This window comes from Eschrichtius robustus, chromosome 7 (genome assembly GCF_028021215.1).
Source record: "Eschrichtius robustus isolate mEscRob2 chromosome 7, mEscRob2.pri, whole genome shotgun sequence".
Classification (NCBI taxonomy): domain Eukaryota; kingdom Metazoa; phylum Chordata; class Mammalia; order Artiodactyla; family Eschrichtiidae; genus Eschrichtius; species Eschrichtius robustus.
Genome location: NC_090830.1, coordinates 131,419,017 through 131,435,950, shown reverse-complemented (window position 1 = coordinate 131,435,950; position 16,934 = coordinate 131,419,017). Strand labels below are relative to the sequence as shown.

Sequence of the window (16,934 nt, the reverse complement as noted above, 5' to 3'; positions counted from 1 at the left end):
CAGGCTCCAGGCATGAGTGGCTTCCACCAGCGTGGGCTGATACCCAGCTCCCTGAGAGTTTCCTCTGCCTGACCCCCTGGGGCCTGGGAAAGAGAATCCCAAGTTTGTGTAGCGTTACAGGTAAGGGACACCAGCCAACCAGGGTCTCAGAAGATTCACTTGGGAGCCTTAGACTAGGGCCTGGGCCCCTCTGCCGTCCCATGGATCAGAGTCTCTGGGGAGGGGATCTAGGCATCTTTTTTTTTTTTCTCTCCAGAAGATTCTGATGTTGGGTCAGGGTGAGAACTGCCTGAAGGAGTCCAGAAGTGAGGGAGGAGCTTTCCAAGGGTGATTAGATAAGACTGGGATTAGCTCCTTTGCAAGACTCCAAGGGAGGCGTGCCCTCTGGGAAGCCAGCGACTTCTGAGACAGGCAGAGAGCCACTGCAAACACTCTCCAGTGCACCAGGAAGGGCCCTCACACTCGCTGATCCAAGGGAATGTCAAGTTCAGAAAGGCGAAGGAAAGAATGTTCTAAGACTTATTTGGTTTATAGGCGACCATGGAAGCCAAAGTTCAGGATGGCTGTGAGCTTGCCCCTGGCAGTGCTCTCGAGGTCCTGGAGGTCTCCAGGTCTTTGCTCTGTTTCCAGCAGACTTCACAGCAGGCCAGAAGACCTTGGACTCTGAGCCCCCCTCTGCCAACTGGTGACCCCCGTCCCAGCCTCACTTCCTGTCTTCCCTGTGACCCCAAATGCCACGACGCAACTTGGCATTTGTACCACCCTGTTGAGTTTTCAAGTCAAAGGGAGGTGACGTAAAGACCATGCCTGGGATTTTATGTCACACTTGATTTTCAAATTCTAACTCGGATACTTAGGAGCTGCTTAACTCTGTGTAAGCCTCTTTGAGTCTTTATTTATGTGTAAAATGGGGATGGTAATGCCCGTCTCTCACGGTTCTTGTGAAGATTAAATGACAAAGTGTCTTCAGAGGGTCTGGCTCATGGTAGTTGCTTGCATTGCTTCCCAAACCTTTTAAAATGATTCTCTTGACTCTCATAACAGCCTCCCCTGCAGACAGGTTTAGGGCATTGAGGGTGTTGGGGTTGACACTCCTGACTCAGAATTCCAACTTACACACTCTAGTCTGACTGTGCACCATAACTTATAGGTCACAAACTTAAATGCCATGAGCGCTTCTGATTTGTTACAGAGCTGGTGTGCGCGTAGGGTAGTTGATGGTGGTGAGAATAATAAATATACGCCATAGTGCTAATGTCCATTTTGTAAAGTGGCTGCAATGCAGAGAATGTTAGCCGGGGACAGATTTCATTAAACGTGTGTGTGTCTGTGTGCACTTGTCGAAGGGGAGGTGTGGAATGAGGCAGAGGGTCCCCTTTTCGCCCACGTCCTGGGAACAGAGCTCAGGCCTGGGAAGCAGTGCCCCACAGCACAGGGTGTTCTCAGGAGCCACGCTGCCTGGAAGAGAAAAGTCGAGTCATCTTTGACGACTGTCACTCTTTCCTCCAGATTATGACACATCTCCCATCTCTAATTAATATTTTCCGGAAGTGTTCTTTTCACACATTGTTTTTCATGTTCTCCTCACCCACATGCTTCTCAGGATTAGAGTCTTTTTCCTCTTTGAAATAACAAAAATGTGATTTGATGATAAAGGGTTTTGTTTGTTTTTGGAGGAGGAACAGGGAGCTGTCTCGAGGGCTGTTCAGGGGCGGCTGCTGGAACAGCTTGGCCCAGGAGCTGAGTCCTGGCTGAGTTACTGCCAGAGCCACCTCAGTGCAGCCTGGCTGGGGACTTAGAACACAGGGGAGGGGTGAAGAGCTGGGAATGAGCTGCCCATTGATTTCAGGCACTCTCTCAAGCTAGTAATTATCTCCTCAATTGACATCATAATCTTGATCGTAATACCAACATATCACGCTCCAGTAATGATGCCATCACTCTGCCTGGCCTTTTGACTTTCTGATTGTGGAGATTTAGATTAAGCTTTGAAACACTTGTGTCTCCTCCATTTATTTGATCCTCGAGGCAGCACCCCTGGCTTCCTCAGTAATATTTTCTAAAGATGGAGAAAAGTCCTGCCTGTTGGGAGGTGGTATCATGACTGGCTGCTCTCCGGACAGGGGCCGGATGTATCTTTGAGAATTTAAAAGCACAGGAATTCTAGCTCCTTGCTTCACCTTCGCATTGCTTTTGGAGTTCTTTGGCAGGTAGAGTGCACGGGGCTCTTTTAGGGGGAGTCACTGCGTAGAGCACTCAGCTCTTATTGTACCATGTGGGGTGTGTGTGTGTGTCTGTGTGTGTGAGTGTCTGTGTCTGTGTGTGTGTGAGTGTCTGTGTCTGTGTGTGTGTCTGTGTGCGTGTGTGTGTGTCTGTGTGTGTGTGTCTCTGTGTGTGTGAGTGTGTGTCTGTGTGTGTGTCTGTGTGTGACTGTGTGTGTGCGTGTCTATGTGTGTGTGTCTGTGTGTGTGTGTGTGTGTGTCTGTGAGTGTCTGTGTCTGTGTGTGTGTGTCTGTGTGTGTGTCTCTGTGTGTGTGTGTGTGAGTGTGTGTGTGTCTGTGTGAATGTGTGTGTCTGTGTGTGTGTCTGTGTGCATGTGTGTGTGTGAGTGTGTGTCTGTGTGTGAGTGTGTGTCTGTGTGTGTGTCTGTGTGAGTGTGTGTCTGTGTGTGTCTCTGTGTATGAGTGTGTGTGTCTGTGTGTGTGTGTCTGTGTGTGTCTGTGTGTGTGAGTGTGTGTGTGTCTGTGTGAGTGTGTGTCTGTGTGTGTGTGTGTTGTGTGTGTGTGTGCCTGTGTGTCTCTGTGTGTGTCTCTGTGTGTGTGTGTGTGTCTGTGTGTGAGTGTGTGTGTGTCTGTGTGTGTGTGTGTCTGTGTGTGTGTGTGTCTGTGTGTGTGTGTGTGTGTGTGTGTCTGTGTCTGGCACATTATTCCAGCAGTATTTTCAGCAAGAATCTGAGGTTATGATGGGAGTGGGGTAAATTTTCTAAGCAGTTGTCTGAAGATGCCCTTTTGACTGTTGACAGATAGTGGGTTCTAGATTCTCATTTCTTTCCCTCAGCCCTTGGATGCAGGAGTGGCCAGTGAGAAGCCTCGTGTTAGTGTGATTGTCTCTTATCTCCTGGAAGTCATGGCCAAGGCAGGAATTGTGGCTGGGGTGGGGCCGCTTGTCTGCTTCCTACCCTCTCTGCCCTTCTGGAGTTCCTGTTTTGAAGATACGGAGGTTTCCTTGAGACGGCTGATTCATTCTGTGGGTTTTGTTAGGCTTACTGCCTTTGGGGCTATGGTAGCAGCAGTCCCCCACTGTGTCAAAGTCCAGGCGGCAGCTGAGTGGCTGAAGTTCCACAGATGTCCCCTCAAGGACCAAGAGGTGACCTTGAGAGCTGGCCAGGTTTCTTAATCATCCTGTGTCATTTTCTTTCCCATGTGGTATTGTTCTACACTGCGGGTGAGTCCAAGGATAAGTCCAAGGCAGCTTATTTTGCTTCTTTTGGACGTTGAGTAGACCTGCCAAAAATCTTGAGAATGATCACGAGGCCACCCGAAGCCTTCCGAATTCTGGGGCAGCGTCAGGCCGGTGCCAGCGGCACTGTCACCTCCTCTCTTGTGCCCTTTACCACGCTGGGCAGCGGTACCTCTGCTTCCCTGTGCTAGTACAGGCAGCCTCCCGGCAGATGTGGGCAGGGGAGAGCGTGGCATCGTTTGAAAGCCTGGAGCTGAGAATCTGGAGACTGGGATCTGAGGCGTGGCTCTGCCGCTGGCAGGGACGCCTTGGGTGGTTCACCTCAAGTCTCGGGGCCTCGGTTTCCTCTTCTGAGAACTCAAGGGGAGGACTTGATGGCGTCTCAGGTCCTGGCAGGTCTGAATTCCTCTGGCTGCAGCACCTGGACAGACTTTCTACCTGGTGCCCACAGAGCATGCCCTGCGGCCACTGTTTTGCCAGGCTCCTCCAGCCTCCCAGGACCAGAAGGGCTTTTTCCCTGCAGGGGTTTGTTGTGGATGGACAGACACGCTCACGTCCCCGGGTATCCCAGGGATCCCCAGGGGCACTTCCACCTCAGCAGTGACCCACAGGGCTTTTAAAATTCGCCTCTGTTACATTAGGGATTTTTCACAGAAGTACATTTTGTTCACTTCTCCTCCCGAGTGTTTGTTTTCTTTCTCCAGGGCCAGATTTGAAGAAGGTAGCATCACTTGGAGATTTCCAGCCCCGTGGTAGGGTGGGTGGTGAGAATAGCAGCCCAGGAGTCAGGAGGCCTGGGATCCAGCCCCAGGGCTGCTGTTAAAGCTCTTATCCGTAGGGACGATGGGCTGGATTGGGATGATGGCCGAGGCCCTGCCCAAGTGCCAGCGTCTTATTCCAGGGGCCGCTTGGACAAAACCGTGTTGAGTAGAAATTACCAGTTTTGCCAGGAATGGAAGACAATAGTTTTTTTTGTTTGTTTGTTTGTGTTTTTCTGTTGCTCTGCTCATTAGTATTCACAATACAAAGGCAAGAGTTGCTGAAGCAAAATCAACAAGTTCTGATTAATTTGCAGAGCCTCAGCCATGGAATCGTTCTGAAATTTCTAACCAATAACCCTCCCTGGCTGAGTCACACTGCGGAAGGATCCTTAATTGGAAACAGCCTCAGACAGTAGCACGGACAGCATCAGACAGAAGGAATATCAGGGCAAAAACACCCAGAAAGGAAATGCCGACAAGAAGGAAAACTGGCATAATGTCAACAGTTGAATCAACAGTGTTGGTCCGGAAACGCTGCGCATACCAGTGAGTGGGGCTGCAACGCCGAGCGGGAGTGCAGGGGAAAGACAGAGAAGCACGTGGCCAGATTTAGAAAAGCAGAAGTTCGTTTCTGTCAACATCTGTCCTTGTTTTTAATAAGCATTGTCCTTTCCAGGTTGCCCGCCTCTTGGTCTGGAAACCTTAAAAATCACAGACTTCCAGCTCCACGCGTCCACTTCGAAGCGCTACGGCCTGGGGGCGCATCGGGGGAGACTCAACATCCAGGTACAGGCGCCGGCGCCGTGGGAAGGATTCTGACGGCGGGGCCAGTTGCTCTGGCCACAGACACAGCGATGGTCCATTGAGCTCGGGGCAGGCTCCGTGCCTGGCATTTAACACGAATTAGCTCTAATGCTCACGATGGGGAGGGCCTTGCTGCAGAATCCGCGTTTTAGAGAATGAGCCCTGAGACTCGGGATACGTGTCTTCTCCAGAGACTAGTTAGGAAAAAGGATGCTTCTGCTTCCTGGGCCCAGATCAGGTCACCTGCATGTGACTGATCTGTGAGGAAAGGGCAGGAGAGAAGGCTGGACCGCTGCGGCCGTGGGCGGGCTGTGGCCTTTGTCCTCTCTCGCCTCCCTGCTGATGCTTCTCACCTCTGCCACACGTGCTTCTTCCAGGCCGTTCCGTGGCTCCTTCCACTGTGTTCCGCCGGGTCAGACCCTTAGCGGTGCTCATCGTGTCTGGCCTCCCTCCCTGAGGCTCAAAGTCCTCCGTAACCTTGGCCCTCAGTGCTGTCAGGGTCCTGCTCCTGGAAGGTGGGCTCCTCCAGGCTCCCTCCGTGCTCCGCGCGCTTCCTGGCTGCAGGCCTTTTCCCAAGCAGGTCCCCGGCCTGCAACGTCCCCTCCCTCCACTTTGCCCAAGCAGCGTAAACCCTGGGTCAGCCGTGACATCACGTTCTCGTGCTGCTCTCACAACTTGTTGTAAATGTAGCCACTTATGCAACACAGATTTATTCTCTTACAGTTCCGGAGGATAGATGGCTCACTGGGCTCCAGTCGAGGTGTCGGCAGGGCTGTGTTCTTTCTGGAGGTTCTCAGGGAGAATCGTTTCTTACCCTGTTCCAGCTTCTTCTAGAGGCACCCACATTCCTTGTTCTTCTAAGCCAGCGATGGCAGGTTGAGACCTTCTCAGGCTGCCATCTCTCTGGTTCTCTCTTCTGCCTCCCTCTTCCGCTTTTAAGGACTCTTATGAGTACAGTGAGCCCACCTGGATAGTCCGGGACCATCTCCCCATCCCAAGCAACCTTAACTGCAGCTGCAACCTTCATTCCCCTTTGTCACATAACTTCGAGTACTCACGGGTTCTAGGATTAGCACGTGACATCTTTGTTGGGAGGGGGGTGTTTTTCTGCCAACCCATCTCGGGTGCCTTTTCCTTCCTGCTCTGGCTCCAGCTGACCCACCCCTTCTCAAGTCGGCGTTTGATCCCATGCCATCCTATGTGGTTCTCCAAGAGTGTGGTTCCCTAAGATTTTAGTTTCTTTCCCCAACTGATCCATAACTGTGTGGTTTCCAAGCCCTTTGGCACATGCGCCGTCTCAGCCAGCCTCCGGGGAGGAAGGTAGTCCTTTCATGCTCACGATGTGGAGTCGTCAAGGCTGCAGTCAAGGCTCACAGCTTCCAAGCGGCACAGCTGACAACTCATTCCCCCAGCTGTCACTGTAAACGTGCTACGGGCAGCCGCTGTGCTGAGAACTGGACAAGAGTGGATGAGACCCCTTCCCAGGGAGGCCCTGGGCTCAGCAGGGGGACATCTGAGCAGAGCTCCGACTCCAAGCATCTCTTCGAAGCCTCCTCTTGACCGCATCAAATAGACTTTCAAACCACTCAACCGTAACCACTTTTCAGTTCGGAAGAATTCAGGTAGAACGTTTTCAGAACGAACTTTCATGAAATCTAAAGTTGGTTTAAAAATATTTGTTCTTCTTCTTTTTTAATAACAGCTGTTAAGAAACATTTGGATGTGTACAGCTGGACACTGTTTTACCAGGGGATGCACTCTCAAAGTGCAGACAGGAGTACCTGCTAATAATCCGAGTGCCTCTAGCATCTATCGTGGGCTGCAGTCCTCCAAGTAAATAAAGTCAGACCTGAGCAGGGCTACATCCAAATGCCTGCAGGCCTGCTTCCTGCATTACTTAGTGGAGCTGTCATCTGATGCCTTGGATCCTTTCTCTAGAAATGAAGCTATCCTTTATGAGAGAGGAAGTGTTCACATTTATCCACACTTCCGGTCAGAAATGGAGAGGCCCAGTTAGTCCTAAATATGTGGGGCGGGGGCAGAAGATGGGGGTCATGTGCTTCCAGTTGGGAATCCCATGGGCAGAGTGGACACGCCGCATGCAGTCCAGTCAGGCAGGCTGAGTTCAGACCTTGACCTTGACACATCTAGATTTTGGGACTTTTGGAACAATTATCTCACGTCTCTGAGCCTTAGTTGCCTCATCAGAAACATGGGAGTTCCAGGCACTCACAGGATTCCTTGAGCAGTGAAATTAGATGATTTATAATTTTAAAACATTTACTGGAATTTCTCACTCCTCTGCTTAAAGCGTTCGGTAGCTTTAAGGACACCCTTTAGTGGGTCCCACTTTCCAGAATCAGTGCCACGTGAAGCGTGATTCCACTGCCACACGTGCCCCAAAATGCATCTTCCCACACATGCAGTTTAGACATAACTACATCTTGTCTCACATCTGAGTATTTGGTAGGCTTGTCAAGCTAATGGAATTTTATGTGTGAGAAACAGCAAGGTATTGGAATTAGAAACCGTATTTAAATGCATTTAACGCAGGATGTGAGCGAGGTCAGTCCAGCCCTTTGCTGGTCAGGCTCTGCAGGCGTGATTGTGGTCCACCCAGAACTCAGGCTTGGCCTACTCCCTGGTCCTCCTGCTAACGAGCTGAGAGGCTTTAGGCAAGATGCTCACCTTTGCTAACTTCTTAGAACGTGAGGATCAAAAAGAGGAAGAAAGAGAGTCATCCTCAGCAATTCTCGAATGCCACGTTCGTGCCCATTAAAATCCATTCACTCACCTGACCACTGCAAAGTGCCCTTTATGTACTGGAACTGTACGGCCCTTACAGAGCCAAGAAGAAGAGCTCCTGTTTATTCCCTTTCCTCCAGATGCCTCAGTCTCCAGCAGAAGGAGAGCTGGAAGCAGCTCTGATAGTTACTGGTGCTGTGCTGAGTGCTTTACCTGCATTATTATTTCGTTTATTCCTTGGTGTGAGACAAGGACTATTATTATTATTACTTCTGTCTTATAGAAAACAGCTGCATGGATTGGTAGAGTAACTTTGTTAAGATTTCCCAGGAGAGGCAGGATGTGACTCCAAGCTGCTTTAAACCTGGAGCTGTTGCTCCAAATGACCCCATAAAACTGTCCCAAGCAACAGCTAAAGTGTTCTAGGCATCTCCGGATGATTATTAAACCATGTGCAAGTCTCTTTTCTGACGTTTATCTCACATTGATTTACTCATGGGTCACCCTCCCCAGGTCGTGTGAATCTTGTTTTTCTGAGATTCCCACACTGTTTCAGCACTGTGTCTGCACATATGTATGTGCCTCCTAGATGTTCCTGGGGAGCTGCTGCAATGCCAAGGGCACCGTGGCTGCCTTGAAGTCTCCTCGAAGTGGATGGGGTTGGTGCGGGCAGGTTGGCCGTCTTGGTGTTTTGTTATTGCAGATTTGCTCGTATGTGATTGGCAAGTATGGGATGATATCATTGTGACACAGAAGTAGTGTTGGTTCACGTGCCATTTTTGCCAGTACATCAGTGTTCTGTGGGACCAGGCAGCAGCCCTGACCCCGGGGGACCAGCAACACAGCTGCGGGCAGAAGCCTCCGAAGAACTCAGTCCTGTCCATGGGGCACGTCACTCTGCAGTGCTCTGGCTCAGGGTGGCCATGTGCCCTGTCCTAGGATGCTTACCGCTCAGGTCCTTTGCCCATTTGCTCACAACCCAGCAGCTTCCATTCTTCCTTACACCCCCTTCCACCATACTGCCTTAATTGTGGTTTTTTTAAGGTCAAATTCTATCTTTATAGCTGTATTAAAACAATTGTTTTAAATCAATTTAACGTGTCTCCTTACCAGTAGTGATGTTTTTTGGAATTGATTGATTTTTGTTGTTGTGTTCTTCTGATTATAGAGCTGCATAGATTTTGAACCTTATTTTTCCTGTGAACGTGGATTTTATAAGTGCAAGATTTTGCAGACGATGAGCATTTACTGAATTGCATTTGCCACGTTATAGCAGAAACACCTGTCTCGGTGTTAGTCCATTGGGGGCTGCTATAAAAGAACGCCATAGACTGGGTGGCTTATGAGCAATACAGATTTATTTCTCACAGTTCTGGTGGCTGGAAAGTCCAAGATCAAGGTGCTGGCCGATTCGGAGTCTGGTGAGGGCCTGCTTCCTGGTTCATAGATGACTATCTTCTCCTTTGTCCTCACGTGGTGGAAGGGGTGAGGGAGCTCTGCGGGGTCTCTTTTATAAGAGCATTAATCTCATTCAAGAGGGCTCAAAAAAAAAAAAAAAAAAAAAAAAGAGGGCTCCACCCTCGTAACCTAATCACCTCCCAAAGGCCCCACATCCTAACACCATCACCTTGGAGATTAGGTTTCAACCTATGAATACTGAGGGGACACAAGTATTCAGTCTATAGCATTCTTTTGTCCTCATTTTAAGCATAAGACTTTGAAAGACTAAAAGCACCTTATGACTCAACTTATAACTTCTCTTTTTTGCAAGTGGAGTTTTGCTTATGTCAATTTAATAATATCAGCTTGGAGGAGAAGCCCTGGTTTACGTTTCTTCGGTACACTGGCACAAGAGAGATCTTCAGGAATTCAAGGGAGAGATCCAGTTCAACAGGGTAGCAAAGGTTTGTCCTCTCACCTAGGATTATTCTGCCAGTGTGCCCAGGATCCTTTTATACTAACTCACTTGTGAGGCTGTGATCGCATTTAGAAACTATCATTGGCTTCTTCTGCTCTGGGACCAGTCACAGGCAGCTTGGAAATGAACATTCCAGGTCTCAGAGAGAAAGTTTCAGTAATGACCTCTAAAATCAAACTCGGAGCGTTTGCCTTTGATTGGTTTTCGGAGGTACTCCTGTATTCAGGTGGGTCATTTACCGGCAGCTCATCTCCTGTCCCAGCAGAATCCTCTAAGGACCCTGAGAGATTTTCCGTGGCTCATAAACTCAGCAAGGTGGAGTCAGAGACAGCGCTACTCTCTGAGTGATTTATCCCACCACCATTGTGATGTTGGATGCTCTCTTAGCTGCAAAGCTTGAGCAGCTTATAGCAGCACTTGCCATTTCAAAGGGCTGGGTTTCGATTTCATTCTTAAGCCTCTAAAGTTATGGTAAGTATAAGCCTGACATGTGATCAGAAGAAATGAAACACTGAGAGCCTGGCCGGACCTCAGGATGTCACCGTGATTCCTGCCTGTCGTCGGGAATGTAAGAGAGTTGATATTCTGATCAGAGTTTTAAAGAAAGAGCTGGTGTTTTGAGGTTGCAAGAAAAAACATGGGGCATTAACACCTGCAGATGTCTTTGCAATGCCTGGTCACCATTATTTGACTCTCTGTGGCCCACGACTTGTCTCACATGGGTTAGCCCTCTTTGATGAGGAAATGTCTGGTTATAATAATAGCATCTGTCTGAACCATTTCTCAGCACCACTGGAACGAAACAGAGCTCCTCTTGTAAGTCATTCCATTCAATAAATTCTACAGAGCACCTGGATGCTGATATTAGAATCCACTGCCAATGACCTGATCATCTTTTTACCTGAAATGAGGTGTAAGCCATGAAGATGGCCAACACCCTTGGCTTCAGATATACCCACAGGGAGTCGGTTATAGAACATTGAACCAAGTTTTATCCTGGTGTTGAAGTTCACGAGCGTGGGTACATCCCACACATCTGTCCCCTTGTCCTCTTTGGCCCTGAGACGCCTTGTGCCCCACGTTTATCCGGGCGGGAAGTGTATGGGGACCACCCAGGGCAGCACGGTTTTCTGAGGCATCACCCCGCACTCCCCCACTCCTGCCTGTTGCTGGAACCATCTGCACCCGAGGTCTTCTGACCCCAGAGCCTGTCTGTTCCTTCACACCATCCCAGTTCTCTGCCTGTCAGCCTCCCATTTCTTTCTGGCTGCACAAACCCTTGCTGTGACTCGGCAAGCCCTCAGTGGGGGCTGTTTATGTGCTGGGTGCTTCAGAGGCAGAAATCATCACAGTGGGGATAGTTTCCAAACCAAGGAATGTCGTGCTTGTTCCGATAAAGGGATTTCATTCTGCATCTGGCTTCAGGAAACAGTCTGGGACACAGTGTTTGGATGCCAAGATGTTGGAATTTGGGGTATTAGGATTTTTATGGGAATAGCAGGACTGAGTATTTTAAATCATGACTTTTGGAAAGTTCAAAGTGAGAATTTGCCATAATGAGGTGGATGTGCTGGTCTCATTCTCGGAAGTGTCATGAACGCGAGTGTGGTGAACAGAGCAGGGCAACGAGGACAAGGGAGCCCCGAGTAAAGGAGACGCCTGGCCTTCGGATCCCAGGCCATTCTGGAAGCACTGACTCCCTGGTGCAGAAGTGGACTCCGTTCCGCTTGCCATGTGGGTTTTTCTTTACTATTTTACTAAATTTCATTAATATTTCATTTCAACATACTCAGAGGGAAACTCTGGTTTAGAGAAAAAGAATTGAAGTCAGAGGCTGACTGACCTGCCCTAACCCGGCAGCCAGTAAGTGCAGAGCTGAGGCTCAGATTGAACTTTTCCAGCTGTAGGGTTTTCCGTGCTCCTTTCTGTGCATCTCAGGTGCCCACGAGAAGGTTCAGTGTGTTCACTAGCTTGTGGTTTCCCCCGGCACCCCACCTTCTGACTCATCTCCTTGACCGCTGGCTTCTGCATCCCCTAGTACCTTCCAGGCCCACATCCTGGCAGGACCCAGAGAAGTCTGAGGGGTGTCAGCAGTCACCCCTATGGGACCTCGTGTCCATTCAGTTGGCACAACCCAACTGTGCCTTCTCAAATGGTGCCTCGTGGGGATGGGCCCTCTGGGCTGTCTGCCCAGCCACACGCAGGCCAGCCAGACTGTCTCCTGGACGTGTACAGTTAAGAGTCAGGGGTGCAGGTCATTCTGAGCTAGGGCTCCAGTGGACACAGCACACACTGCACAAGCAGAGAAGACTTGTGTGGAGAGAGTATGAAAGACAGGAAGGGAGGAGGGAAAGAAAGATCAGAACAGATTCTTGTATTCATTCATTTCGTTAAAAACCCCACCTCCTGGGGGCCTTATTGGTGCTAGGCAGGCACTAAAAATCACAAGTCCTGGGGAGGCGATGATGAGCAAAACTAGAAACAGTCCCTGATCTTTTAGCAAATGTTTATGGAGGACCTCCTGTGTACTGGGCCCTGTCCTAGGTGCTTGGGATGCCTCAGTGACCAAAACAGACAGAGATCCTTGCCATCTGAGAGCTTTACAGTCTAGTGGGAGGGAGGCACAGAAAAGCAAGAAAAGTAATAAAATTTTTATAGAATGTTAGAAGGTGATAAGTGTGACGGAGAGAAGAAAAACAAACCTGTAGCTGACAGTGGGGTCAGGAGGGCCGGCTCTGGGGAATGGGCAGGTTATAGTTAAAGGTGATCAAGGTCTGGGCTTTTGGGAGGTAATATCTGTGCCAAGTTGGCTTAAGGATCCGCGGGGGCTCAAGTAGCTGTGGGAGGAACATTTGGGCAGTGGGAGTGGCCTGAGCGTCCTGCGCCGACAGCAGGCCGGGCATTACCTGTTACCAAGGAGCAGAGGAAGGCTGGTGTGGCAGGGGGTGACCTCAGCATCCCGGACAAGAGGTGGTGCTGGCTTCGGCCAAGACGGGAGTGTGGAAGTGGTGAGAAGTGGTTGGATGTCGGATGTTTTGAAAGTAGGCTTTTCTGATGAAGTGGATGAAGTTTGGAAGAGGGTGTGAGAAAAAGAGGAGTCAAGGGTGCCTCCTCCGATGGTTTTTTGGCCTTGGATAATGTAATGGGGAAATGAAATTATTTAAAAAAAAAATCTCACAGGTGAATGCCCAATTACAACCTGTAATGCATACGCAGAAGGAGAGGGCCAGGTGCGTTAGTTTCCTGGGGCCTCCATAGCAAAGTGTCACAAACTGGGCAGCTTAAAGCAACAGGAATTTATTCTCTCACAATTCAGAGGCTGGAAGTCTGAAATCAAAGTGCTTGTAGGTCTGCGCTCCCTCTGAGGCTGCAAGGAAAGGATCCTTCCTTGCCTCTTCCAGCTTCCGGTCCCCATGTGGCCCAGGATGTTCCTTGGCTTGTAGTGGCATCACTCTAGTCTCTGCCTCTGTGGTCATGGGCGGTCTCCCTGTGTGCTCCTACAACATCTTTCCTCTCTGTATGTCTGTCTCTGTATCCAGATTTCCCCTTACTTATAAGGACACCAGTCATTGGGTTTAGGGCCCTTATCGTTGCCTAACTAATTGCATCTGCAACAACCTTATTCCCAAATAAATTCACATTCTGAGGTTCCAGGGATTAGGGCTTGAACATATCTTTTTGGAGGACATAATCCAACCCATAACACCACGGTTCTCTATGCCCAACAAACCTTCCTCAGTCTAGAAATCTGGAAGGCTTTCCTGGGGATGGGCTACGAGATTTGAAGCAGGAGTAGAAGTTGAGTTTATCAGATGAAGAGTTGTCAGAGGGGATAGGAGAGAATTCCAGGTTGAACGGAACAGTGTGTGCAAAGGCCCTGTGGTGGAGAGAATATGATATATTTGAGGAACTAAAGCAAAGCCAGTGTGGCTGGAGCCCGGCTATGGTTATGCAGCAATATCATGGCCAATAAACATAAGAAAAAGTGCTCTTTATCATTAGTCATCAAGTAAATACAGATTAAAATCGCAACGAGGTGTGATACACAGACACTAGAATGGCTTTTAAAAAAAGGACGATATCAGAGCAGAAGCAAGAAGAACTACAGTCCTGCAGCCTGTGGAACAAAAACCACATTCACAGAAAGATAGACAGGATGAAAAGGCAGAGGGAGGGCTATGTACCAGATGAAGGAACAAGATAAAACCCCAGAAAAACAACTAAATGAAGTGGAGATGACAGGCAACTTTCCAGGAAAAGAATTCAGAAAAATGATAGTGAAGATGATCCAGGACCTCGGAAAAAGAATGGAGGCAAAGATCGAGAAGATGCAAGAAATGTTTAACAAAGACCTAGAAGATTTAAAGAACAAACAGACAGAGAGGAGCAATACAATAACTGAAATGAAAACTACACTAGAAGGAATCAATAGCAGAATAACCGAGGCAGAAGAACGGATGAGTGACCTGGAAGACAGAATGGTGGAATTCACTGCCACGGAACAGACTAAAGAAAAAAGAATGAAAAGAAATGAAGACAGCCTAAGAGGCCTCTGGGACAACATTAAACGCGACAACATTCGCATTACAGGGGTCCTAGAAGGAGAAGAGAGAGAGAAAGGACCAGAGAAAATATTTGAAGAGATTATACTTGAAAACTTCCCTAACATGGGAAAGGAAATAGCCACCCAAGTCCAGGAAGTGCAGCGAATCCCATACAGGATAAACCCAAGGAGAAACACGCCGAGACACAGAGTAATCAAATCGGCAAAAATTAAAGACAAAGAAAAATTATTGAAAGCAGCAAGGGAAAAACGACAAATAACATACAAGGGAATTCCCATAAGGTTAACAGCTGATTTCTCAGCAGAAACTCTACAAGCCAGAAGAGAGTGGCGTGATATACTTAAAGTCATGAAAGGGAAGAACATACAACCAAGATTACTCTACCCAGCAAGGATCTCATTCAGATTTGATGGAGAAATCAAAAGCTTTACAGACAAGCAAAAGCTAAGAGAATTCAGCACCACCAAACCAGCTCTGCAACAAATGCTAAAGGAACTTCTCTAAGTGGGAAACACAAGAGAAGAAAAGGACCTACAAAAACAAACCCAAAACAATTAAGAAAATAGTCATAGGAACATACATATCGATAATTACCTTAAACGTGAATGGATTAAATGCTCCAACCAAAAGACACAGTCTTGCTGAATGGATACAAAAACAAGACCCGTATATATGCTGTCTACAAGAGACCCACTTCAGACCTGGGGACACATACAGACTGAAAGTGAGGGGATGGAAAAAGATATTCCATGCAAATGGAAATCAAAAGAAAGCTGGAGTAGCAATACTCATATCAGCTAAAATAGACTTTAAAATAAAGAATGTTACAAGAGACAAACTGTCACTGTTTGCAGATGACGTGATACTATACATAGAGAATCCAAAAAATGCCACCAGAAAACTACTAGAGCTCATTAATGAATTTGGTAAAGTTGCAGGATACAAAATTAATGCACAAAAATCTCTTGCATTCCTATACACTAATGATGAAAAATATGAAAGAGAAATTAAGGAAACGCTCCCATTTACCACTGCAACAAAAAGAATAAAATACCTAGGAATAAACCTCCCTAAGGAGACAAAAGACCTGTATGCAGAAAACTGTAAGACACTGATGAAAGAAATTAAAAAAGATACAAACAGATGAGAGATACACCATGTTCTTGGATTGGAAGAATCAATATTGTGAAAGTGACTATACTACCCAAAGCAATTTACAGATTCAATGCAATCCCTATCAAATTAACAATGGCATTTTTTATGGAACTAGAACAAAATATCTTAACATTTGTATGGAGACACAAAAGACCCCAAAAAGCAGTCTTGAGGAGAATAAACGGAGTGGGAGGAATCAGACTCCCTGACTTCAGACTATACTACAAAGCTACAGTAATCAAGACAATATGGTACTGGCACAAAAACAGAAACATAGATCAATGCAACAAGATAGCCCAGAGATAAACCTACACACCTATGGTCAACTAATCTATGACAAAGGAGGCAAGGATATACAATGGAGAAAAGACAGTCTCTTCAGTAAGTGGTGCTGGGAAAACTGGACAGCTACATGTAAAATAATGAAGTTAGAGCACTCCCTAACGCCATACACAAAAATAAACTCAAAATGGATTCGAGACCTAAATGTAAGACCGGACACTATAAAACTCTTAGAGGAAAACATAGGAAGAACACTCTTTGACATAAATCACAGCAAGATCTTTTTTGATCCACCTCTTAGAGTAATGGAAATAAAAACAAAAAAAAAACAAATGGGACCTAATGAAACTTTAAAGCTTTTGCACAGCAAAGGAAACCATAAACAAGACGAAAAGACAACCCTCAGAATGGGAGAAAATATTTGCAAACGAATCAACGGACAAAGGGTTAATCTCCAAAATATATAAAGAGCTCATGCAGCTCAATATTAAAGAAACAAACAACCCAATCCAAAAATGGGCAGAAGACCTAAATAGACATTTCTCCAAAGAAGACATACAGATGGCCAAGAAGCACATGAAAAGCTGCTCAACGTCACTAATTATTAGAGAAATGTAAATCAAAACTACAGTGAGGTATCTCCTCACACCAGTTAGAATGGACATCATCAGAAAATCTACAAACAACAAATGCTGGAGAGGGTGTGGAGAAAAGGGAACCCTCTTGCACTGTTGGTGGGAATGTAAATTGATACAGCCACTATGGAGAACAGTATGGAGGTTCCTTAAAAAACTAAAAATAGAATTACCATATGACCCAGTAATCCCACTACTGGGCATATACCCAGAGAAAACCATAATTGAAAAAGACGCATGCACCCCGTTTTTCATTGCAGCACTATTTACAATAGCCAGGTCATGGAAGCAACCTAAATGCACATTGACAGACGAATGGGTAAAGAAGATGTGGTACATGTATACAATGGAATATTATTCAGCCATAAAAAGAACGAAATTGGGTCATTTGTAGAGACGTGGATGGATCTAGAGACTGTCATACAGAGTGAAGTAAGTCAGAAGAAGAAAAACAGATATCATATATTAACGCATGTATGTGGAACCTAGAAAAATGGTACAGACGAACCGGTTTGCAGGGCAGAAGTTGAGACACAGATGTAGAGAAAAAACATATGGACACCAAGGGGGAAAAGCTGCGGGGGGGTGGGGATGGTGGTGTGATGAATTG

At 47.4% G+C, this 16,934-nt stretch overlaps 1 protein-coding gene across 2 annotated transcripts in view; it reads left to right on the top strand.

Annotated features, from left to right (window-relative positions):
• Positions 1–16,934, top strand: part of CPXM2 (carboxypeptidase X, M14 family member 2) — a 135,373-nt gene that overhangs the window by 27,671 nt on the left and 90,768 nt on the right. For both annotated transcript variants that reach the window (XM_068548716.1, XM_068548717.1), the window contains exon 3: positions 4,897–5,006. In XM_068548716.1, the coding sequence (XP_068404817.1) occupies positions 4,897–5,006 (110 nt within the window). The remainder of the gene's footprint in view (positions 1–4,896; positions 5,007–16,934) is intronic.